The following is a 27,502-nucleotide window of genomic DNA, read 5'->3' as shown; positions in this document are numbered from 1 at the left end:
AACCATGCAGCTTCATGGCATCCATTTCCATGCAAGAAGATCCTGCAAATGTAACATGTTGCTGGTCTAGTACTTTTGTCCATATAGTGCATGTATTCAATATATGTACATATATGTTGTCAGGGATCTTCAAAATAACGTCATCAAACATGTAGAGGACTCCTAAAGAAGTTGATAATAATGATCAGCGGAAGGATAAAGTGTTAGTAACATCTACAGTATACTTTGGACACATATAATGAACATAACTGAATGGTGGCTGGATGTGCAGCCCCCACCACAGCTGGTTTTTCTTTAATTCCTATGATTCCTATGACTCTGCTTTATTTCATGTACTTTACTTGTACATCAAATTCCCAAACAAGTTCAAGAAAAATTGTTTAAAACAAGATCATCTTACTGGCATAACTTTAGAATCTCTATATCTGTTTTACTGTCCATCTAAGGTTTCTGTGTATTTTGTGTCTTTGTAACCCTTCCATTCTGTATTGTATTGTTTTACAAACCCAAGAAGAGGGAAGAGGTGGGTAAGGTGTAAATTATTTTCATACTGACAAGCAAAAGTAAGTTCATAGCAGTGCAAAATTAAAATTTTCTGAATATTAGTGTGCTCAAGCCACGGAGGGCCGTTACAAAGTAGTGTACTTCTTTATTTTGTTGTTTGGAAAATCAGGGACTTTTCTAAATATTCCACAGGTACAAGTACCTTTCAGTGAATCAGGAACAGTTGTGCAAATAACTTGAGGTTTAGAGCTGCAAACGCTTTTACTTGTTGTAAAAAATGTCACCAAGAAAATTACTTTGTGCCAAAAAAAAGTTGGCAAAAAAAAAGTTATCTTAGCTCCAAATGATTCAGGATTTAAGTCCCATGTCAACAGTAAGTCACTAAAGCTACAAGAGCGGTGTCAAGCATACAATAAGTCAGACAGCCGTTGACTGACAGACAGACACAGACAAACCATGACGATGGAGGCAGACCATGAAGTCTTGATCACTGATGAGCTGACAAGCACGTGCTGAGAAACATGTCATGTCTTACCTGGGATTAAAGGAACCTCTTGACCCCAAGCCAGCCTGAGGAGGACCATAATGAAGAGGGGCGTGGCCCCTGACCATGTGCCACGCATAATGATGCTCACTGTCCTGGCATCACTTAAGGTCAAACTGAAAAAACAGATTAAAAACAAACAGTTAAACATCGGTTATATAGCTGGGAATTCTCTCACACATGTAAATACCAACCGGAAAGAAAAAAAAAGTTGTGTAATGCATAAAATTTCCTACTTCTTACTTTCAAGAATCATAATACACAACGCAGCTCTCACATCTAAATGACTCACAATCTTTTAATGAGTTCCTTCACGTTGTAATTCAGTGTCATTCCATAATTCTTTGTCAGAAGAGAGTTCAGTCTTGCTAACAATGCCAAGAAGGCTACAAATCAACTTTCCTTGTTGCAAAACTCTGACCTAGCATCTTATTTTGTTCACAACACAACAGAAGTCTGTGTCAAATTGATTTCAGACGCGGGAGCCAAGATGTCAGAGTTTAGTGGTGTGTGTGTGTGTCTGAGAGAGAGAGAGAGAGAATGCTGCCCTACTGAAATCACCTGCACATAGTGACAAGGACCGTCTGTGGCATGGAAATAAATCGGAGGATTCTCCAGATCAGCCATCTGTGGAACAACCTGGTCACCCTTGTTTGATTACATCCAGCAGGCCAGGCAGCCTTGACTGCTTCGTTTCTTGGTCTTTCAGACTTCCCTCCCTGCGCTGTGAGGCAGTATGATTTTCTCTTTACAGCCTTTTTTCCAGGCATGACATACTCCTTGAGTTGGATATGCTTCAACAAAAACATGATGGACATGCTTTATCAAATATTTCAAGGCACCACAGCAGTGACTGAGTCTCTACAAGCATTGGATCATTTATAATGATGATTTACATTACCATTCCACAACAACCAGTGGAATTCAACATATGTTGCAATGACAGTGAATTTGGCACTGCTATGAAAACTTTCTGGTTTCATATTACTTAATTCTTCCAGACTTGCATGTCTTTTAATAACGCACTAAATGGACCATGTATTTGCCACTTATCATGGAAGCTTTTATGTCATTCTTTTCCTCACAGCTGCATCGATTTAGTCTTGCACCTCTTTTATTTCCTGGCTTTTGAATGAGATAAGTCACTGAAAAGTCTCTCTGTTAGATCTCAACGTTGGGGTTGCACCAACATGTGTTTTCATTACTTTATTCCTTCAGTGTCACAGCAAACTCTAAGAATTATTTGTTGTATTTGCACATTTGTTTCCATATGACAATCATTTTCCTGCCTAAATGTCTTATAAAGTCCCAGTTGTTGCATTCACTACTCATGGCCATGTGAATCCATACCATACTAACAGTTTCCTTGAAGACTAGCAGGCTAGCATCCCCCATTATTGTTGATAATTGTGTCAGATAAACACTGCATCTTCCTCTTGCAGGCAATCTGATAAATACCCAATTACCAGTAAGGAGATGGCTGTGACAAGTCAGCATCAGAGGTCTTTGGTTTGGGAATGGCATTGGGAGGACCCCCTCAACCCTCCATCAAGTAGGGAGCTGGATTCATAATTCAACTCATCACAGTGTTCCATTTGATTGATGAATGGACAAATTGGAGATAAAAGAAGATTTATTTGAGCCCTACCTCCTGGAAACTACAAACACACATAAGGATGCATCACAGTCCAATCATTGACTATTGCTCAGGACTCATTATTAAACCTGCTTCCATCAAAGGGAATGCACATGTTTCGCTAGACTTGTTTCAGCGCCTTCGACTTTGTTCACTACAGATTCAGTTTGGGAGGAATGAAAGGACTTTATTGTCTCTTTTTATCTGACTCAATGACTGCTGAATGGATTCAAGCCAATTAATCAGGCACTGACAAGCAGCATTGCTGCTGGCTCAGTGACCAACTCCAACAAAAGACGGGAACCATCAGCAGAACAGTCGCTGCCCACAAATTGATTTCTGTAGGCCTACAAAACCGAGGCAATGCCAACTCAACAGGAATCACAACCTGTGGGTGAAATATTATCGAACATTAAGGAACAAAGACATATGTTTTTCTCAACTTGCAAGTATTTCGTGATGAATTAAGAAAACACAAAATCCATGTGAACTATCCATGAACCTGGAAATTCTCAGGTGAAATGTTTAAATACAGGACTGGCAAATAACTTTCGGGAAAGCTAAGTGGAGACCTCTGGTTATAAGAATGAACTTCATTTTACCTCTGACTGGGACTTCTACTTTTCATTGCTTAATCCTTTTTTTTCTTTCATCTTCTACTTCTGATACTAACTGCACACTAACCAACAGTAAAGCAGCTTGGGAAGCAAAAGCACCGAGGGACAGCATTGGGGATGTATTGGCTGAAAAGGCTGAAACTGCCGTTGTCGAGTGCAATCAGCATAACAACAGACAAATAAGCTGACAATTACTAAAGGCAGTTATTTGCCAATGTTTGTTTATTGTAATGCATCAGTTTTATGCTTATGTTTAAAGATAGTGTAATAAAAAGCCGAAAGACTTCAAGATTTCAAAGAATCAGCCCAACTGGTATGACATAAACAAATACAATAAATGCAAAACATAAAGTTAAACTGTGACATAAATGCATGGTATCATTTTGCAATAACTATTTGAAAGATTAAATTGCAAAGACTTCTTGTAAAGTACTGGTTTGAGTGTACAAGCAGAAATTAGTTTTCTGTTCGCATTTTCTCTTCAACACTTGTTGATCACGTGATATAGTTTGGGAAATGTCACTAACCATAAAGATGCCCCATTCCACACTTTTTTAGCTCATGGATCACTTTATGCCAACTACCATAATTTCATCCATTCTTAGAGATTAGATGACATAAAGCACAAAAACATTAACACAAAAACATTGTGGTTGATGGTTCGATCTCTGGCTGCTCTAGTCTGTATGTCAAGTATCCTTGGGCAAAGCACTAACACCAGTGCATTCATTGGCATCTGATTTTGTGTGAATGTTAGATAGAAAGCATTTGAGCACAGAAAAAAGTGCTTGTATGAATGGCATGTTGTATAAAGCACTTTGAGTACTCAGGTAGAGTATTTAATTTAATAGTTAATATTTCAATCTGACGTTTTCTTGTTATTTTCTATCCAGAATAAAGTTTATTGCTAAATACTCTACTGACGTGCTTCTTTACCGTCTTTCTTACAAACAAACACTGCTGATATGCTCATGCTGTTTTAAATATCTGGTCACAATTTGTCCCCAGTTTGAAGAGAACCTAAAATTTCAAATACTGACAAGCAATATTATCTTGGTGACTTTGATCAGAAAGCTCTTAGTCTTTAACCACAGGGTTAGCAGTTCCATTATAGACCCTGGCCTCTCCAGTATTAATGAGTATTTCTATTTGCCACTGACCCTACTTCTGAAATGCATCCGATGCCCTTCACAGCCTCATCTTAGCTGTGTGTGAGTGGAATATTGCTGAAAGTTAGCCAAATAAAACTGGATATTTTCCAACATTAAGGTATTTTTAGGATTAAATCGGTACCTTTGTTTCTTCCGTGTTCCTTTGCCTTGCAGGACCAGAAAGATGATAGTCACATGCAGGTTTGTTTTTTAGAACACAGCAATAACAATTACCCACCACTGGGACAAAAATATCCACAGGGTTTGTTAACTCAGACTGCTATAGCTTCAGCAGTTAGAAATAAAATAGATAGAAATGCCTTTTTGCATGAAATATTGACTGTAGATGTCATTTATTTCTGAAATGTATTCCTCACTATTTAAAGAAATCACATTTTCTTTTCTTTTATCACTTTCTCTGAATATTTTGGCACACCTGGAAATGGTCAAACAGATTTGAGAGTAGGTCAAACAGTATTATAAGTATTAAATAAATCTTATATTATAAAAGTTCTGTGCTTTTTCCTGCTCAATAATAAAAAAAACTGCTTTAGCGATTCATTGACTACATTTTTTCTTAGATTCAGATTCCAGAGTTAAGGATTAGTGCGCCATGTGCTATATATATCTATAAAAGACTTGAATCATATGTACAGTAACTGGTACAACAATAGCGACCCAAACAAAAGCGCATGGGAATCACACTTTAATGAACAATGAGCTTCAGTTCATAGCAGTCCATTTCTGATTTGGTGAAATGTGCATAAACTGATAAAACCTACTGTATCGGAACAGGTTACAATGAATGAGTGAAAAAAGAATACATTTACAGTACATGTGCAGTGGTCATCAATACCATTAAGGGGATTTGCTGCTTCTGTACATACACCTGCAAATCTCATTAGGTGTGGTTTATCATGCTGTGCCATGTCAGCACTGTATTTTGATGAATAGTCCCTGTGCCTCTCATGCACTCCGTTCTCTGTGTCACCATGTCTTCTCCTTTCTCATAAAAATGCCAACACTGGATTAAGGATCTCACATTCACATTATGCTCCTTCACTTCATTACAATAAACGGATTAACCTGCCTGGGTGGTGGAAAGTGATCGGTAGGGAGGGTGGATGACACGTGGCTGACCTGTCCTTCCTTCTTTGTGTAAATCATATCTCTCATGCTCCTCCAAGACCTACTACCAATCTTCCACACTGCTGTGGGAACCACAGTGCAGACAGTGGCAACATTCAGGGACGAGAAACAAATCTGCAGCCATTAAGACGCCCTGCAGTTGACTTACATAACAGCATATGCTCCATCCATTCCACCGGGAGAGACCCGTCTTCACTGTCCCACTTTCTGTTCATTGCTACTGTATGTCATGTAGTGAATGATCATTTGGATTTGTTTTAATGGTGGAAGCTACTAGCCTAGATGGAGGTTTTTATTCTGGTATAGAAAAATTAGACAATAAGCAGATCCAATTTAATAAGCATCTCTTTGTCTAGAACCGGGAAGTTGATGCAGATAGAAGAAAAAATAAAACTCAAATCACAGCTGAAGCCACTCCAGTATCTCTCCGGAGATGAGCTTGGTAACTTGGCTTCCTTATAGTGACCTGTCTTCTCATGAATGTGATCTTTAAAAAATTAAAAGCTTGTTATTTCCTGGAGTGAGAAGCCAAGCGCATGGCCCCCAGCCCCTTCACTAGTGATGATGGATTAGTCCTTAGCCTGCACTATGGACCTGTCCCCACTGACTGCACAGCGAGTGACGCCACAGGCCTAAGTGCCTGCTATCAAGATGCCATCTTTGACAACTCTTAATTTATTTGAATAAAGGCTCCACCATTTCTTTAAAGGACAATTCCATTATTTCAGGATACAGATGGGTGGTTCTTTGATTTTTTCGAAGTAGTATTACCATAAAAACATCCAATCCTATTTAGTCCTATTACTCCATGTGGACATATTTTTAAAAGCTGGGCAAAGTGCTTCTTTCTGTAAACAGAAAACATACATTTGTTTTCTAATATCAATAAAACAGGCCTTTAGTTAATACAAACTTAACTTTATTCCTTTTGAGTGACTTTAGACCATGATTGGGAGATTGCAAAAGCTGTTACTCGGTGAGAAATGTCTCTCAGTGAAACAGTATTATTGAAGTCAGAGAGCACCAGGGAGCTATAGGTTCTGTGCTCAGGTTCAGTGTCCACAAGCTTAAAGTAGCCGAGGTTTTCGCATTATGGGCCCATTCTTATGTGTCTGAACCATTTTCCCAGGGTCAGCATCATTTGGACGACTTACAGCGCAATTTGTCTGCAGTGATTGGGTCTGCCTGGGTTTGAACAAAAGCAGTCAGCCTGGCTATTGTGTCCTTTTGTGTCCCATATGTCAGAAGTCTGCTACACAAACAATGCAGCAACTGCCAAGAGCACAACAGTCATTATCGGCTGCAGAATCGCTGTCATTATCCTGCTGCAATCATAACTCTAATTACAAAAGTTGCTATGTAAGCAGGTAGATTATGCAATGTTAATTACGCGTGCACAATGCGGCAAGCGTATGTTCAAATGCCACTCTCTATTATGCCCCGCACAAAAGCAGCACACGTTTTACCCTCTGCCACATGCAAAGCAACACCGAGTCCCTTGATGGCCGGTTTAAGCACTCACAGTAGAGTCGCAGACCTCTGGTCATTAACAATATCTTATTAATAGTTGCTATTAATCATCCCTAACTATATTTTCTGTAAGAAACTAAAAATGATTAATTGATGGTCTTCATCCCACAAACTGGTCCATCTCATTACTCAGACTCACCTACATTGGATATCAGCTGGATGAAGATGAGCTGCAGGCATTTTCCAATTTAATTCACAACCAGTTCCCACATACTGCATACAGATTTGTAATTAACCTCTCACTAAACACTCTCAGATTTAACATCTGTCACATCCACCATATGACAGGCACAGAAACAAACTGTTAGATATAGAAATATACATATAAAACTGATTAAAATGTCACACAGGCAGGTTTACAACTGCACTAAGCTTACTTTTCAATTCCAGGCTAAACACGGTTGAAAAATGTGTGTTAATAAAATCTCAGAGATTTTATAGACAAAAGCTAGACAGTGGACGGTTTTCCTAAAGCAGAGCATGGGGTTTTTTGCATTAATCATCATGAGGGTGCACTTTCCCAACCCACTCTGGCAAATTAAATCCTCAGAATAATATCTCCATCATTGCTGTATTTCTATGCTCTGTCACAAGCATCTATCTGGGTTTGGAAAGGAGTGCAGCAGAGCCTGCCAACTCAGAAAAACCTGAAACCAAGGGGCAATAAAAAGTGACATCAGCAATGGGAAAGTTAATAGTGTGTTTCAGATGCACTTTCTGGAGGACAGGAGTAGCAGAGGTTTCATTTACTGTAAGTGACAGTGGCTGACAATCTCCTTCTGCCTTCCATATGCCCTTATGAATCTCAACCCGCTCTGTGTAATAACCTATAAATAGATAAGGCTTCTGGGGGGAGGGGGGGTTCTTTGACAGTTTATAATGTCTGGACATATACTGCATTTACAGTTTGTGTACAGATCATTGTAACACCTTGTTTTTTCTATTCATCTATTCACTGTGATGTCTGATTGAAACCGGGCTGCAGTTCCCTGTGGGGTTGTATAGTGTAAGAAGTGTCACAATGGTGGTTGTGTAAGACTACTTTTTTTTAACTTCAGAGGTCTGTTTCTAACTTTACAGAGCTCATTTCAGCACAGCTGTCAGAGAATGCCTCAAGCTGAATAAACAGAATACAGAACCACGAAGGCAGACTGAAGACAACATGACTCCAGGCGTCTGTTTGAAATTGGGCCATAGGCACATTTTCTTCTGTTTCCTCCATGCTACATGTTCTCTTTCTCATTTATTAGCCAACATAACTCTTGCTGCCTCTGTAGTGAATTATCATGTATCATTTATCTTTACAGACCTAGTTAAGCTTTTTGTCATAACAGTATGATGTAAGACAGTTAATCCTGAAAATAAATAGGGTTCTTGTATACAACACAGCAATCTCTAATACAGCTTTATGGACTCCATTTTGCAATACTGCTCTAGGCCTGTATTTATCAAACTGTTAAGAAAACTTTATAATGTTTTACTGAGCAAAAGAAATAAATAAAATTGAAGAATAAGAAGCATTTATCAAATGACTTGATAAAGCGTAAGAGGAGCAATTATGGAATGCATGCTCAGTAAGTGTCGGAAAAAATAATGATACAGCAGTATCTTCTACAGGTTTCTGTTATGATACGTTGTCTTTCAGTATTTGACTTACCAGAGTCACTATTCCTTATCTCTATTATCAAATGAACGAGGTAAAGTAAACAAAAAGTAACTAACTAAGAGAAGAAGAAACACAGAATAAGACAAATCAGACAGCAAATTAACTAAATTATGTGCCAATTTAATGACAATAAATAATACAGTACACAATTCATGCACGTTTAGGGTATTTTTTTCTCTTACATATTGGATAAATCTTAGATGACTGTTGTATATGGGGTATGGTATAAAAATGTCCTGCCCTGTTATTGTCATTATTGTGAGCAGAATATTGTAGCAGCATTGTATTATATGTAACTGAATCCCACCCCATTGTACAGAGCAGAAAAAGAGGAATTTATGCTTCTAATTATACTTTACTTATTATACTTATTATTCTAGTTTATTTAATTTATTCTCCAGTTGAGTAAAAAGTAGCTCTTTGAAGGACACCCTCTGCCTGCTATGCAATTTTATTTTGTAAACTTAAATCATAATTCTAGCATATGTACTCATCTTGAACATCTGTTTCATAGAACACAGGAAGAGAAACAAAGGGATTTTTTTTAAATCTCTCTTTGCTGGGACCTAGATTTTAAATAGGTGACTTACACCTATACAGTTAAGGTAGGATTTGGCAGATGTGGGAATCCTAACTCTCCAGCAGAGTTGGAGCTGAGCTGTGCTGCTGCTCTTTGTGTTAGCCAACTAAATTTAACAACCTATAAGTAGATGGTGTGCAGTCATCATAGCTAATTTGCTACTCAGTGTAACCCTAACATTGACCATGAACATCATAGTCACTTCGCACCAGTGGAACATTGTGCATTACTGTAAACTTCACCAAAATTTTGCAAATTAATCATTATATCCTGTCTTAAACGTCGCAGCACTGCCAGTCACCCAAATAGCATAGTTCAGTTTGTTTTGCAGGACTTTTCACAATATGAAATAAATAAATAAATAAAATTTTACTTCAGCAACACATCATGAATTCAATAACATTCTCGGATAAATAAGGACATTCTTAGCAAGCTTTATAATCCCAGTTTATTAAATGTCACTGAGCAGTCCCTATCTCTCTTCTTCCTCTCCTGCTTTCTTTCATCCTTCTCCATCTCTAAGTAAAGCTATCTCACATTCCTTTCTCTCCCTGAGAAATACAGCAGCTGTACCTTTAGCTGGCAGACACATGTGACAAATTGCATGGATACAATTTGCATGTGTGATTAAATTTGCTAAGCGTTTCAAAATGTTGCATTTGAAATTGCCTGCCACTTAAAAAAAAGTTACTCTCTTTATACTGGCTTTTTCTCTGTAGTGCTACCTAGATGCTGAAATACTGTGAGTCCTCATTGTTCCAGATCATTCTGGCACAGTCTATCCTCAGAGTATAGTGCAATGATGCATGAATTATATAATCTTTGCCATTTTCATCGCTTCATTTGCATTTAGCAGTAATGGATACACCAATGGAATTGCATTTCATGTTTTATTTTTGCCTCCATTTAGCTCCAAACCAGTTTGATTTGACTTACAGCTAAGACAATAAGCATGTTATGAAAATGTAAGTACAGAAATTAGTACTGAGAAAGTACCTAAATTTGTGTTAAAATGTAGATAATAAAAGTTAAAAGTTGAGAAAAAAGCAAATATTCAAGTATAGCTACTGAAAATTCTGCTTAAAGTAAGAAAGTATTTGCACTTCATTACTATCAGTTTCTATGTTTATCCAATCACATGGCAGCAACATAGTGGTTTTAGGGATGTAAACTTGAGTACGATGATCTGCTGAATTAAAAACTGAGCATATTGTGGAAATCTGAAATAAATCGAGCTACACAAACTTTGTAGGTCTTTGTAGGTTTTTAATTCGCCTTAATAAAAGGTCTCTAATGACGATACAGGGTAACAGTAGTTTGCTTGGCTTTTGACGGACAATAAAGATAATCACAGATTCATTTATAGCAACATATTATCCACGCACCGTTGTCACAGAATACAGTCAGAAGATTCCATGCAAATTATAGCTTGAACAGTCGAGTATGTCTTTTATTAAAAGATTACATAAAGACAAAACATGGTGCTATGGAACCTTCATTCATCCAGGTCAGCTTATCACAGTAAAGGGCAGAATGTTGGGGGAGAAAGATGATTTAAGTGACTTTAAATGTAGCATATTTTTGATGCCAGAATGACTGGTTGGAATATTACAGGAACTGCTGATTTACTGGAATTCAATGACACAACCACCTAGGGTTTACAGAAAATGGTCTGAAAAAGAGAAAATATCCAACTGGCAGCAATTCTCTTGGCAAAAATATCTTGTTGAGGTGAGAGGTCAGATAAGATTTGATTAATGGGAAGACAACAGTAACACTTGTTGCAAATAGAGTATGCAGAAAAGCATCTCTGACATTGACATTGAGTCTCAATGGGACTACCCATATAAATAAAGGTTAAATGAATTACATAAAAAAAACAGCAGCACAAACCTTGAAACAGCTGGGCTACACCAACCACACCAGGCGCCATTCCTACCAGCTAAGCGCAGGAAAATGAGAATACAATTTAAATGCGCTCCCCCACAAATTGGGCAATAGAAGATTGGAAAAGTGTTTCCTGTTCTGACAAGACTCCATTTATAGTGCCACATTTTGATCACAGGGTCTGAATCTGGTGTAAAAGACATGAAAGTATGGACACGTCCTACCATCTATAAAGGGCTAAGGCTGGAGTTAGTGGTATAACAGTATGAGGGATATTTTTGGCACATTTTGATTCCTTAGTATTAGTGACAACAGACCACCCATCCCTCAATGATCATAGTGAACCCATATTCTGATGGCTGTTTCCAGCAGGATAACATGTCATGTCACAAAACTCAGACCATCTTAAACTGCTTTCTTAAATGTGACATTTAGTTCATTGCATACTATGGAACCTTTCATCTATACAGGTCGGTGTGAGGTTGTTACTGTACATGCTGTAATGTTTCCAGCACCTTGTTGAATCTATGCTATGGAGAATTAAAGCAGTTTTGAAGGCAAAACAGATGATTCTAATGTTTATAAGTCATAATGATTACAAGACGGCCCCGATCTCAAGAAACTGATACTGTAAATCCATCTTTAAAATGGACCAGCTGTGAAATGGATACAGTTCTTTCCTCCCCTTTCAACATTCAAACCACTGGCCCTGACAATTCATAGTGGTAGACTTTCATGCTCCAGCAAACAGCAGACAAAGATCAAATGTGTGATATGAGACATGAAAACTATACAGGGATAAACAGCAGCAGCTGCAACGACTGCCACAGAGCAGGAAAGAGAGGAAAAATCAGGTAGATAATGAGAACACAGTGGGTTTGCACTGCCTTGTTGCTGACAGACAGGAGCAGTGGTCCTGAACATGTACGTGGTTCAACAAGGCTCCGACATGGTGAGCCTTTCTCCTTGGGACTGTCAGCCTTCAGCCGAGCACATCATCTCTCCATGAGGATTTCAACACATTAGCCTAAGCCGGGTGCACAGATAGTAACAACAGAGAGTGTATCGTCGACAGGCAGGCACACGGTACCCAATTAGAGCTATCACACACACTGTAATTAGCAAGACTGACTGATTTCAGTTTGTGTAAAATGTATTCATATTATCCAGATTACAAATAAGCACATTCATCTAATTAGCTCACGTAGCTCACAAGCTTAATTAAAGTTAATGCATTATGATACTCCAAAATCCAGAGATTACAATGCTCCAAGGTTCTAGTTAATTAGAGTATTCACACACTGACAGGCAGTGATCCCAGCCTCCTTTTCCCTTAGCCAATTAAAACAGAGGGTCAAAGTGGACAAAAACTTTGTTTCTCTTGTTTTTGAGGTTTTCCCACAAGCATCTGGTAAATGTAATGTGCTCAGAGAAATGCTTAACAGACTCTTCTTTTGTCAAAATATGCTTTTTCTGTTTCAAACTTTTTGTCTTTTTCTCCACAAAGTGACACTACCAGGTAAATCAAACTGGCAATTACAGAGTCCTACCTTAGAGTCAGGTTATGAAAATAACTGACAAAATCAGATTCATGCCTCTTCATTTATCTTTACAGTGGCAGTCAAATAGAAAGAAGACTGAGCTGAATATTCATTGACTTTCCCACTACTCAGAGTTCACTTTGCACTTACATGCTCTGCAAAGCTGCATTAACATAAAGTCTCTTATAACAGTATTGCAATGTTAGCAGGCCTGCTTTGTTACGGATGGTACTTTAAATTTGAAAGAAAAGTGCCAGTGTTAATTTGTTGATAGGGCAGGGTATTAAATCTGAAAGTGCTAAAAACACAAGCTCTTTAAATGTTGCCCTTGTTAGTATTAGCCTCGTCCTCTCAAGTGTAGGTATCACCTGCTCTACTAAATCAGACACCTACAGAAACACATGCTGGCACACACCTACATCTCCAGTGTATTTTATCATTTGAGTGCATACAAGGACAGAGACATCAAAAGAATTCATTTAAAATGCATCTCAAGTTCCATTAATAGGCTGTCAAGAGAGAATTACGATATGGACAGAACATGGGTTTTTAAAAGTAGTAAAAACTCTTTCTTGGTCAACTTTTTTAAAAGTTTTCTTTCTGAAGGCAATTGGGAAGATCAATATCACCTCAGATCTGGGGTGTTAAACATATACTGACTATGGTTGTGATCTAAACAGTCAGTCCTTAAATCTCCTTTCTCTGTCACACAAAGCCATTTAGCTCTCATTGTTCATGTGTGTCCCCCCCACATTCTTTCCTAACCCAAACTGTTTGAGGTACACTGTCTTCAAGTCCCTGCTCAAGGGTGAATTATTGTGTTAATGTTATTCTATAAAGTGCCAGAAGATGACTCATGATTTGGCACTTTCTTTTTTTTAAAGATGAATTAAACTGAATGAAAAGTGAGAAATATGAGACTCTTTAAAATTGTCTCCTGCAGAAAGTGAATGCTTCCTGATGAATTATACGTAATTAAAAATACGTAACAATACAAAAAAAATCATCTCCACTTAACTCCACAATGCCATCAACAAATGAACAAGTTTTCACCCCTTTCTATCAGCAGGTCATTTTTCTAAAACCAGGTCCCACACATTAAATTTAAATTGGTTGCCAGCTGCTAATCTTAGACACTGGGGAAATGTATTAGTTACACCTCACCTTGTAAGTATTGGTTTGGACCACCTTTTGTGACATGGCACATTATTTCGCTGGAAGCAGCCACGAGTTGATGGGTACAGTGCTGTCATAAAGGGATGGACAATATTCAGCAACAATACTCAGGTAGGTTGTGGTGTTTAAATGATGCTCATTTGGTACTCAGGGGCCCAAAGTCTGCCAAGAAAATATCCCCCACTCATTACAAGCTGAGGAAGAAACATTGATACAAGGCAGCGTGAATCCATTCTTTCATGCTGCTTACACCAAAGTCTGACCCTACCAGTGGGATGTGGCACCTGAAATTGAGACGCATCAGATCAGGCAGCCTTTTTCAATCTTCTGTTGCCCAATTTTGGTGAGCCTGTGTTAACTGTAGCCTGAAGTAGACATCTGTGTCAAGGTTTGTTACAAGTTACAATTGCCTTCATGTCAGTTGTATCTAATATATTGGACATAAGTTCTGTTTAGTGTAGCATGTGTATTTCTTTTGTTATCTTCAGACAGAATCAGGCTAATTGTTTCCGGCATTAAATGCTAAAAACAAACATATTTATCTGCCAAAACAGGCTTACTTATAAAATTACTCATTTAGAATGTATTTATGTAACTGCAGGCAAGGAGGGCAATTGGCCAATAGGTGCGAGACGGTTTTCAGATGTGGAGCTGAAAAAAAAGATTTGCAGAGAAAGGGCAGGGGTTGAGTGTCTCTTTATTTTATGGCTTGACTCTCTATTAACTTATATATTTATTTCCTATAGGAACAATGGACTTACATCATTGTAAATGTTCCAGTGTAGTGGAAACAGTGCAGGTAGTTAAAGCATCAAACATGACTTTTAAACACTACACTATCATCTCCCAGACTTAATCTGAAAAAAGAAGGTGATAAAATATTTACACTTTGGTGAAATACTGCCTGCTCTAACCCACCTTACAATTATGACTATTTATTAAAAGAACGTTTATAATATGCTTTATAGAAGCCTGGCATAAAGAATGTGAAATATAGTTTGGGGAATCTTGACTGAACAATGTCCTTAAATTTTGTATGAGGAGAGTTATATAAAAGATGTGATCAAAATGTTCTGAGGACAGAACCATAAAAATATAAAACCTTACCTGATTTAGATTTTGCTGTTGGCGATCAGTTGTCTCATGCGCTTGGTAACTGTTTTCACTGAGTTTTTTATTTTTGTCCCCTTGAACTTGTCCTTCTGCAATGGGCATTGGATCCTCTCCAGTGTACCAAAACAGCAATCTTTCAACTTGATTTTGATTTTCAGGAAGTGGGCGAGGCTGTGGGGCTGCCAAATCTGGCGAGTGGTCCAGGTGCTCAGGAAAGATTGTGTTTGTTTGAGCAAAAAATTCAAGAGCAAAAAATGCGTTTTCAGTGCATTCTGAGCTGGCATGAGATGGGACGCACTGCTGTTCTGATCGTTTCCTCTGAATGTTCTCCCTCAGGCACCACAGTATGTTATTGTACAAGTCAGCTCTGCCAGTCTTACCTTCGGGGACGAATTCACAGTGTACAACCTGATGAATCTTTAAAAAAAATAAAATAAATTGAGCATGCTTCTGGTTTTGCTCTTCACCTGACATGTTGCCTTTAGGCTAGAAAACTGTGGACTCTTCAAATAAAAAACTACAGAAAATTGCTCAGTCAAAGCCGGAGACATGCCTTTCATCACCAGAGATGATCCTTCACTTGAAATTTGGATATAAAAAAGAATTAACTGTTTGCCCTTTGCACAAGTTATAGGTTTGTTGTAAAGTCATAGAGCACACAGGTTGGAACAGAACTTCCAGGGAGCGGTGTAAAAGTGATAGCCATGCTAAATGTGACATTGACCAAGTTTCAGAATTAAAAAATTTAAGTCTGTTAAAGATAAAGTGATAAGAAGAAGTCAGAAGTCACGTGTGAATGCTAAACTTCTTAAAAGGATAAATCATCACTTAAATCATAGCTAGAAAATGTTTATAAACTTTCAGGGTAAAAACATTCATAACCTATAATCCCTTTATGCAATGGGAGATGCCAAAAACTAATTATTATTTAATGTTTAATAGATAACGTTAAATAGAATAGAAGTTGCGTCCAGCTGCAGCAGCTGATTCAAAATTCATGATGAATAATAAAATAGTACTCTACTGAACTATAGTCTTTTTCTTAAAATTGGCAGATATTTGACATTCAGTTTTAGCAGTAAAAGGTAATGCAGCACAAAAGCCTAGCGCATAGAAAGTGTCTTCTAAAATACCCAACTGCATTACTCTTGGATTGAGGCATTCGGGCATACTCAGTAGCTAAACATTATATGTTCACAATATCATAAATATCTCCAACAAATATTAAAAGAAGAACTTAAAAGTTTTACGACCAAAACAAGAGGCCATTGTTGCATTCAGGTGGTGTAAGTGGTAACTGAGAAGAGCAAGAGACTGAATAACTTAATAAAAAAAATAGCTCATTTTCACGCCAGTCAAAGTGAAAGTATGCTTATCTTGCGCTGTGCAACTCTGGTGCTAGAACACATTAGGTGGATCAAAATGAACCCTTCCAAAAGGCTCACAATACCTCAAACTAATGGTTTGAGACATCTGTAGATGAGCAACTCCATTGTTCTTCTAGGTGAAATTACTATTCTTGTCAATGGATTCTGGTGGCTTTGAAGAAAGCGACTTAACAGCTTTGAGTCCTCTGTTGGAAAAGAATGTTTGACTGCTGGGTAAAAACCCCAACTGAGTAAAATCAGTATACCCAGTGAAACAGTTACATTTAAAATATTATAACAGAATATGAAAAATGATCTTATTAAGTTTCTCAAAAATGTGCATTGGCTCCTGACTGCTTTTAAGTATGTCATCACATTTTTTTTCTAAATCACAGTTTTTGGTTGTAATAGATGTGCTTCTGACATCTCACATAATGCTTTGACTTGCAAATGAACAGCTAGCCCACTCTGTGGAAAAGATCATCTAGCACCATTCAGTGTAAAAACTCCAGTAGGAATTTTATGCCCATATCTCCTAGACCTAGTTCAGGAACAAAAACGCTGTTCTTATGTGAACAGACATGAAGGGACAAACATAAACACACACACACACACACTCAAGCTCGCAGACAGACTTGGAGGGTATTCCTGTCTCCTGCACCCTGATGTAGATGGATGTCCCGGGCTGCTGATTCTGAATCTACATCAGGTCATTACAATAAGCTGTGAGGCCCCAGTGAAATCTGAAAAGTGGAGGGAGCGGAGCAGCTTGGGAGGAGAACTACTCTCCCAGCCCTGTGGGGAAACAACCTTGACATAGTCATCTGTCTTAGTTACATCGGAGTTAGACCTACTGACACATACACAGTGGAGCTGCACCAGCCCATGCAATCTGTGCCATGTTGTTATGATACTGCATTAAAGGAACTAATAGAGTGCACCTAAAAATATTGAAAATGTGTTGAATATCATAGATGACAAAGCTGTTTGGGGTGGGGGTTGTTTCATGGTCAGCTGGTGGAAAGGGTGCAGCAAGGTTAGCAATAAACTTGCCTCAACACAGGTGGCTTCTGACCCTGAGCGTCAGGTGAGGGTAATGGGAAGAGGTGGAGTAGGGAGGCCGAGGGTGGACCAGGTCATGACAGATAGACACACAGAGATGAGAAGTCTGGAGAAAGAGAGAGAGGAAGAGGAAGAGGGAGAGAGGCGGGACGCTGGTGTCGCTGCAGTGAGCTCTCACTCAGTCACCCCAGGGCTGTGTTTACGGAACTGTCAGTCACGTGGTGACGCGTCTCCCAGGGGACATAGGCCACCAGGGCGATGAGAAAATAATAGCTCCTTCTGTCAGAGCTTCGAGGGACAGGGGTCTGATGGACACCACAGGGAATTAGAGCCAGCCTTTGGGACATATCCAGCCCAACACTTAAATACAAGCGGGATAGAGACTCACACACAAGACAAGGAGGAAGAAATATCTACCAGCCTTCCCAATAATATGAATATTCAAATGAACAGTATTCATATCCAAAACTGGAGTGCCCAAATGAGCCTTGTTGATAATATTCAGATAATGAAGTAAATAGAGGTAAAAGGTATAAACTGTGCTTTGTAGCGGTATATAATAGACGATGTAGTTGTTACCCTCATTTTCAGTCCAGATTACCTAATTGTGTCGGAAACCTGAGTGACATCAGCTATCCAAATCCAAGAAATCATCAAATTTGCTGGAACGCTACAAAATTTTGTTTCCTGGGGTTGCTTTAAGGGCATCAGAGTCTGTCAGTGCAGTATTAGCCAACTCTAAAGTCCAAAATGTCTTTCCATCCTTGCATGCAACAACAAACCGAGTTCTCAAAGTGCAATTGAGCCTAACAATAAGAGATGGCATATAGCTGAAAAATGTAATTGATTACCTATCGCAGAATAATTTTGAGTCTCTGCAAGTTAATTTTCACATTGCACTAAAATGAACAGTGATCAATGGCTGTCTGGCTGAAAGAAGATCGAGGTAGACACGGCTCGCAGTGAATGGGACAAATTTGCTGGTTTGCCTCAAAAACAAGCAGTACCAGATCTGACATAAAGCTGTCTTTACATCAACCTCTAAAGGACAAGGCAAAGTAAAAAAAAATACAGTATCGCTGTCTAAAAGCTGCAGCGCAGCCCTTGGTTATGAGAAAGACTAGAAACTACTGCTCCATCCATAAAATCTGACTTTAAATCAAGCTGAACCTCCATTAAAGGGTTGAAAGATAGACTAGTGATGCTCATCATTAGTACAAACACTCAGAAATCATGGGGTAGCATCTGTTTTCTGCACATCCTCCCACATCAATGCTCAGAGCAGCAGGCCTCGGGGAGGGGGGGCGTACAGACAACTATTCCCCCGTCCCTTACCATGAATAACAATCTCTACCTCCAGGTAATTAAAGGGGACAAACGATGTCCACAGGGCCACACCAACCCATCATTAAGCAAAGAAACTATTGCAAAATGTGTACACAGACAGGGAGAAAGGGACTCTTTACACATGTATCCAAGTAGCATAATGGCCATTGATCGGAGTCGGCTACGAGAGAGAACATTTCAATATATCTATTGCGCTGATTAATCCATATATCTTTTTTTAATCTACCTGCATTAATGCAAGTCTGCACATTTAGTGCTTTGTTCCCAGCTGCTACAAAGGGGGTATCTACTGCCTTTGTCTCTGTGGGGAGCTGAGACAAGATGATGTGCTCCTTACTGATGACCTGGCCTACGTTATGGGTTACCACTAATCCCAGTGGCTGCATACACCTCAGCCGGCACATGCACACATTAAAAACAAAAAAGCTGTGCACATTTGCACTGCTAACTGATTATTCAGATTCATATTTGGGAGTGGATGTTATTACACACAAATAATGCAAATGAATGTGCACACATACACAGGGTACATTTGACTTTGTTGCAAATTTAGAGCAGCACAGACAACTGAGAGACTGACAGACAATACACACCAGGCAACTGTGTACTCTTTCTCATCCCATTTGGAATTGGGTATTGACATCAAACAATGAGCCACTGCTGAGTATGCAGAACTTGGCCACTATGTTTAAAGAAACTGCGTGAGACAAACAAATGCATGCAAATAACAGCTGGCATTCAGAATTTGAGTTAACAAGAACACACTGCAGAAGTGACCTTGCCTTGGTTTTTGTGCTCTCCACTCAGTCCAATGTCGCACAGTAAAAGGCACTTTATTCATTAAGTGTGCTTTGGGTAATATGGAGATTGAGGGACTGAGGCATTCTCATCCCAAGAAGCAGTGGAGCAGTTACTGCAGCTGATCGTGATATCAGAGGCACATGAAAGGAAGAAGGTAGAGCTAAGGCAGAAAAGGAAAAAAAAAGGGGGAGGACAACCTTCTGATAAGAAAAAAAATGTGATATTCAGCAGCCCCTTTCTGCCTCCACCCCACATTTCAAACTGTGTCCAGGCACAGGACAGTCCCCCAAAATCAAAAGACGCTTTAAAAATCCCCAGAAATGAAAAAACACCCCAAGTACAGCTCAGTGCCTCCCGCTGGGACCCAAGCTGTTTTATGACTTTAAAACCTGTTAAATAATGCAGCACATTATAGCAAGAAAAACACAAAATAATAAACCACAGATATCCTGCCAGATACTGGCTAGTGTGGGTGCCAGTGATGTAGGAGATGTCCAGACACTAATATTGAGTTTTATCGCAAAGTAGGCATACTCCAATGAGCTAGAGGAGAAAAATCAAGATATAAGATATGGCAGGGAAGAAAACTGAATTCTTATTCCTAACCCTTGGGTAAAAGCTGAATATGTAAGTGCAGTAATTCAAAGGTAACACTTAAAAAATTTTTTTTTCAGAGGCAGATGATAGGCCTTGGGAAATGAAAGAAGGAGAAGAATAAGACTTAAAACTATTTTTTTCACATTTCATTTGAATTCTTCACAAGAAAACATAAACTGAGATGACACTAGAACTATTGTGTACATTTTCCTGAGAAGGATAATGTCAGCAGTTGACTGACATTTGTGCACTAGTATTGTTAGTAAATGTCATAGCGCTATGTATCTGACTGTACATCCTCTGTATGGTCTTTAAGCAGTAATAGAGTGAGTTTTCAAGCGTTGCAACAACACATAGCTGCTTATTTGACATTTCCAACTTTCAGCATATGGGGGACTTGTGCTATTCTAGGAACGTGTTCCTCTCAGAAATAGCAGCCAGCATGGTAGACTTCTCGATAGCTAACCCTCACTATGAAGAAAGGATTGAGAACTGGATAAGTTAGCTTTCTAACATTAGCATTAATTCCCTCCTGCTGTGTCAGCAACTCCAGCGCCCTTAAGTTGGTCCCAGATTATAAAAAGGAGAAGCATCCTGTTTCTGTTGGAAGGGTATAGTCACGAGGATGGAAAATGAGAAAGTTGCTGTCAAAACCCACAGCGAGGAGTAGGTTTGTGTTGACCTCAGATCCGTGTAGACTCCAAGATGTAAACCATTACACTGACAGACTGCACAGATCTGCCAATCTAGTTAGAAGTACTAACAGGGGGTGCTGTCATGACAACAGCAATCTAAAAAACTGGTAATATTATCCCATTTTAAATGGTACTACCTTAATACGAACTTTAATCTTTAAATATGATTATTGTACTTTTTTAACTTTTGGACAGAAGAAAAAAAGCTCTTATGTGGCCTGTGAATGCAAAAATGCACAACTTCATTCACTTTTGATGTTAAACAACAGAGAACAACAACTTTTCTGTTCAACACTTCTAAACTGAAGAAGAACTAACAAAGCACTTGTCAACATTTTAACAATTAAACTTTTTTGAATATAAGCAACACCAGAAACCACATGACATTTAACAACATAAGCCACCACTGAACACTACAAAAAAGAGCATTTTTTGTCTCTCTTTCTACCCACAGTATATTATGGATTTTATTAATAAACTTCTTTTGTTTTTACTTTAACCTTTTTGTCTAAAAATCAGATGTCTTGTTAGGGATCTTGAGGCTGACAGTGAATAGTGAGGGTTTTTTTTTTTTGCATTCACAGAAAGCTTTTCTCAGCATTTACATTTCTCTGTTAGCTTTACTATGTAGGGAAACTTGTGCATGCTGAGGAGGCTGACGGGCCAGGAGCTTATCACCTGATGCAGGGGCATGAAGCAGCTTACAGCAGCTGCACAACACAAACCCAGGGATAGGACAGCAGTCTATCGCAAAGGCTTACCCCCAATACATTTGGTTTGATACTAAGTGGCAAGCAGCTAAACATTTTTTTTAAACTTTTTTCTGTACTGAGGTGTGCAACAGGGCGTCTTAGAGCCAGCTACTGCTGATCGAGATCACACTTTATGTGGCCCATTTTACTCAGAGTTTTAGAGCAGCAAATGCACAGTTATCTTGAGACAAATCATGGAATACACTCTCAGCCACATTTTCAATCGTTTCCATTTCACACTTTATGGAGCTGTACATTGCTTTGACATTACAGATTTGGGCACAGAACAAATTCCTCTTCTGTGACAGTATGTTCATAGAAAAATACAACTACTGGCCTGGCAAAGACAAATATATTAAAGCTGAAAAACTATAATAGCCCTCATCAAAGAAAATATTGATGTGGTTTGAGAATCCTGTATTTTGACCAAGATGAAAAAGTGGAAAAAAATAGAAAGTGAGTCATTCATGAGACATCTGCAAACAAGCAACCTCTGTTAAAAATACACACATACAGAGTAAAGACAGACTTAAGAAAAAAGCAATCATCCAGGTACTTAACAGCATAAATCTCCATGTGGTGCTGCAAATTCTCTGTTTGATTCACACAACACTGAATCTCCTTGAGAGGCAAGCATAGACACCTTAAACCACAACTTTGATCACAATCTCCTGCATCCCAATTCTGACTTTTCTAGAAAGCCTTCATCTTTTTCTCATTCTGTTGTTTTTGTTAGTCATTTATTCTTAACTTTGGTCTTATAACATGTTTTCTTAACAATTACTTGAGGAACGTTTGATGAATTAAGATAAAAATGTGAGTCCTTAATTGTTTTGTGGCATACAGTAAGTTAACTGATTGTGATGGGAAAATTGTAATCCCTTTCCAGCGTGTCCTCCACATGCAGATGAATGACAAAATCCAACAAGCAAACATACCCTAACTCCCTTAAGACGTGACTAATTGACTTGCCACCATAGGTGACTGACATGCCATCCAGGGGGCACCATAATGGCCGTGTCATGGGGGAATGATGAGACCTGCCGACAGCGAGCAGCCCTCGACCTTTTGCATGTGAGGTCGGGTGTCAGAGGGAACGGGATCTCCCCGTTGATGGAGCCACAGCCTCGGGGCTCTGAGGGGGATGAGCTAAACTGAACTGGAGTTTTTCAATCAAGCAACCTTGCAGGACAGCAATTTCATCCGGTATGACAGAGAAATGAAAAATAAAAACAATAAAATAGAAATCAATCGTCAGAAGCCTCAGGGTATTCAAACATCTTCAGGGTGGAAAGTAGATGAAGAAGAGTAATGGTTACTTCCTCTATCATTTTCACCTAACAATGGGTTATCGTTGTGGTTTTTTCTTTTTTGTCATTTTCTATTGCAGAAATGTTTCGAATACATGAAATACCTGCAATTTTGAATGATGGTTTCTTGTACTCTTTGGAAATCTTTCAATCTTCTTAACCAGTGAATACTAATAAGTGAGAACAGGTCTTTTTATAAACAGTGAAAGTGTGTAAACACAATCAAAATATTGTAATGCAATTCTGGAGATTTGTGACAGGAAAACCTTTCAAAGAATCTTTACTGATTTTATTAGTTACTGTTGTTGGTTTTACTCACAATGTATTAATGTTTTATTCATTACCCGCTTTGCTGTCTTATTTCCAAATATCCCTAATCCTGTTAGATGAGATCTCTTCATGTCCCGCTCTGACTGCCACGCACAAAATTTCAAGTCTGCTGATAAGCCCCAAATTTGCCATGACGGCATATATGATCCGCCTCTCTGGATTAGAGAGATTTACTGAAGCAACCATAGATGTGTGACCAGCAGTTCACAGTGGGCAAAGTCACCCATTCAACAAACAAAAGCAAGAGTAAGCTGCAAATAAAATGATTTTAAATTCTGCTATTATTCTCTCTGAATAAGTCCCTAATATCTCATTCTTTGTTTTGTCCCTGATCTCAATTTTTGAACCTAATTATTATCAATTTGATGCAGTGTGATATGGAATATCCAGCATGTTTAATATGCATGTAATATCATTTTCTTTGTCACGACAAAGAAAATGGTAATATACCGACATGTGAACTGGAAGTGCAGTGAAGAGGGAGAGATAAGATTACAGCAAAAATGGGATTTGGGAAAAATGAATTGTCTTTGTAATGTAACAAATGCTAAATGCACACAAAAGAATAATTGATAACATAATTAAATGTCAGTAACACAGCAGGAATGGGTATTATAAAAAGACTGATAAAATTATTACAACAGGAGAGTCGAATTTGCATGAGAAATATGTAATCTTATTATTTCCAATAATAATGTGTGTTTTTACATTAAAAAAAAAAGTCTTAAGAGAAGTTCCAGAAATTCTTACTTGCCTTCAAAAATGCTCAAGGAGGGACTTATATTATAACAAAAAAGCCATTCATTGGTTTTAAAATCCAGCCAGCCCAATTCATCACCACCATCACTAAAACCAAAAATAGGAAAAAGACAAAGAAAAAGAAAAAGAAAAGAAAACGCTGGTCAGCTCTCTGAGAAAGTGAATCAGTCTGTAAAGTGCCACTGTGCCAAATGCTGCCAAGACTATTAAGACTCACACAGTATTACAAAGGGCAGTCTGCTCTGGAGCTTGAGCTGAGATAGAAAATACTGTATGAAGCAATGCCATGGCAGCAGCATCAACGGCACTCCACCTGTCTACAGAAATCCTCACAGCCATATTGTAAATCTCAGATGTGAAGAGCTTCAGATTAGTGATAACAGCAATCACAGACAGGAGCTCCTCACAGTGAATCTGAGTTCACATAGCTGCAAGCCTTCAGCCAAGCAAAGTCCATAAATAGACCAAAAACTGTTCAAAACTGACTATAATGCATAACCATAACTCTTAATGCTTTAAATCTTAATATATAGCATAAAGTAGATCGTTTTACAATTTTAATTAAATTCCGTTTTTTTTTTTAAATTCCCTTTGTGTTCATTCAAATGATGCCTGTTCCATCCCTCTCACTTTTTACTGTAGTCCCTGTTGAGATTTCAGTGCTGTAAGTCAGTGCCGTGGGAGTTACAGCACTGAAAACCTGTACGAATCATGTTGCAGGTAGACCGGTAAAGAGCTTAGTTGTGTTTACCTTTCAAATCCTAAATGTCAGTCCCTGGAAATAACAAAAATACACGAGTACATTGCTTGATTCCTGTCACTGCTCTCCTGTGATGCGACAAGCCACGCGGCCAGTTGGGAAAGTTTCAGCACCACAGAAAAGGGACAGCTCCGCCGGCGGAGTATGACAGCCCATCAGTCAACAGGGTGCTTTGACAAGTAACAGACACACTTGTCAAATCACAAGACGACATGACACTAGCTGTGGAAATGGCTTTAAAATAAAATGTTAATTTTTACGACACAATTTTATGTACCCGAATACATCAAATTTGCTGTAAAAGTAGATCACCGTGTTTTATGCGCTATAAAGAAAAATCTACCAAAAGGCACCAGTTTTACGCATAGAAAACCAGTGTGTCTGTGCAATGTGTTTAGTCAGAAGAACTGCAGACTAGCCTCCATGAATCACACAGACAATAGTACACAGCAAGCCTCCGCACCGACAGAAAGAGCACCATTTTTCACCAAACTGCGCTTGTCATCGCACTTTTCGCAGCACTATTCACTAACAACAGCGAAATTCAACTTACCTCTCCAAAATGACGCGACGGGCTGCTGCACGTGTGTGTGTTTCACTTAAAAGCCGAGGTGATCCATGCCGGCTGGTCCGTAAAACTTTTATTTGCTGTGCACGTAGCTGTGAACAAAACCCAGGGACATGGACAGCCTACAACTAGTAACTGAGCGACTTGAGTGGAAGCGGGTTATCCTGCTTCCCAGAAACAAACCATTGGAAACTGGAACCAATGCAGAGTCCTTTGATAAACCTTATCCTTCAGGGTGAAAATGAGAAATTCCGGTCCGTTATGTACAGTGGTGTTAGGGTAGCGGTGGAGAGCCAGCGCATTCAAATCTGTTCATGCTTCTTCTGCAGGGAGCAGCCGCGTCAGCCTCTCTGGGTCCTAAAGCTGCGCTAAACTAACGGCACCGATATCTGCCTGCGTGTCTGTCAGAAGACTGCAACCAAACAGCCTCCTAAAAAATGCCTGCTTTATAGATGGTTCTCGAGGTTCTCGTGGCCACATCTTCTAAAGCAAACGAAATTCAAGACATTTTTGAATAATAACCTATTGTTGTTTTTTTCCCTTATAGAATCATTTTGAGAACAGTTGTCTTTTTTATATGAAACACTGGGAAGAACTTAACCTAGCTGTGTTTTGAAAACTGAAGCTTTGGTCGGGGTAAAACTGAGATTTGATAGTGAATTCATCAGGTAAAAAGTGTTTGAAAATTCACAGCTACTTTTTCAGCTCAGTAACAAGTGCAGGTAACAGCAAAGTCAGCTCTGGAAGGACGAGTACCCCACTTGAAAAATCACTTGTATGTTCAATCAGCTGCTCAAAACCCGGATACGGTTCAGTTTAATGAGCTGCCAATCAAACATATTTATCTCACAAAACTGTGTCCCTGAAACACATCATTCAGTGGTGGCGGCTTCGGGATGACTGTTCGGTTTGCTTTCCCCAGGTAGTAAAGTTCCATGTTTGCGCAGCTGGACAGTGCCAGCAGCCTTAATTTATGCGCCCACGACGTCACATGCGCCAAGGCGTTGGGTAAAGTAGAATATAAATAGGAGGGTGTGGCAATTAATTATAGTCTTCGCAGGTGCGTCACTCATCTCATACATTTTAAATGGCTTTGAAAAACACAAAAGGGCAAACTGCAAGCTGAGTTCAAACCCGATTCTTACTGTTGTCTGGCACAGACTGATATATTCACACATTCTGAATAGTTAAGATATATGATATTGTCAAGGCAAGAAATGTATGCACTAACTCATTAGCACTCACCTCAAGCTGTATTTGGATAATGATACAATGATAAATTCTGCTCTCTACTAGCAGCCCGACTGGCTGGAGATCCCAAAATTTAGCTGTGTAGCGGGCATTTGTCTCCAACTATAAGTGTATTTAATATTTCTGAAGAAAAAAACAGCCTACAAATCTTCAGATTTGCATCTGTTTGTAATCTGTGCTTAAAGAGGAACTTTCTCCCACTGCCTTCTTTAAAAAGAAAACCAGCATGGACAAAAGATTCTATTTGGCTTTAAAATTGAATTTCTATATTGATGCATTTATGTATTCCATCATCCTTTTGAATCAGTCCATCAATTCATGCATTATGCCTCCCATTTCTTTTTTCCTCCTGTCCAGCTATTCACTTGCCAAGCAATTTTGCAGTACAGTATTTGTATTCCTCTTATTTATTTACTTATTTTTTACAGTCTCATGTATTTCTATAAGGGTAAACATGAACACAACCTCTCCTGTCAATCAGCGCAGAAGCTGACTTTCTGAGTTGGACTGAACATTCAGACTGCTCCTGCTCTCTTTGCATCTTAACAAGTCTGCCTGGTGTGTCCAACGAGGGACAGAGGTTATGTCCACTGGGAATGAAGATCCACATCACAAACTTCTTATCTAGCAATGGACCTGCAGTCTGACTTACAAGTTACACGTGTATGTCAGACAGAGAGACCGTGTGTGGTGTCTAAATTGATCTAAATGCATCAATGAGATAAAATGCATTGTCTTGGAGTTGTTTAATAACAATTATGTGTCATTATATTTTAAGCTTATTAATTTCAAGGTCCTTGCATAGAGGT

At 38.8% G+C, this 27,502-nt stretch overlaps 1 protein-coding gene across 3 annotated transcripts in view; it reads right to left on the bottom strand.

The window, feature by feature from the left end:
- The window catches only part of robo1 (roundabout, axon guidance receptor, homolog 1 (Drosophila)), a 226,514-nt gene extending 200,800 nt beyond the window's left edge, over positions 1–25,714 (bottom strand). The window contains exons 1-2 of one of the 3 annotated variants that reach the window (XM_086262022.1): positions 25,428–25,714; positions 1,040–1,164 (exon numbers count right to left, since the gene is read on the bottom strand). In XM_086262022.1, coding sequence (XP_086118148.1) covers positions 1,040–1,127 — 88 coding nt within the window. In that variant the 5' untranslated portion in view covers positions 1,128–1,164; positions 25,428–25,714. Of the gene's footprint in view, positions 1–1,039; positions 1,200–25,427 lie in introns of those variants that run through there. The other 2 variants (XM_086262024.1, XM_086262019.1) reach the window with 2 other exon arrangements.
- Positions 25,715–27,502: the final 1,788 nt, after the last annotated feature.

The sequence above is a fragment of the Aulonocara sp. 'chitande type north' Nkhata Bay genome, linkage group LG14, assembly GCF_057382095.1.
Source record: "Aulonocara sp. 'chitande type north' Nkhata Bay isolate Kocher_YH1m ecotype deep benthic linkage group LG14, A_spYH_male_GT1.1, whole genome shotgun sequence".
Lineage (NCBI taxonomy): Eukaryota > Metazoa > Chordata > Actinopteri > Cichliformes > Cichlidae > Aulonocara > Aulonocara sp. 'chitande type north' Nkhata Bay.
The sequence above is the reverse complement of the archived record's forward strand: the minus strand, read 5'-3'. Positions and strand labels throughout refer to the sequence as shown.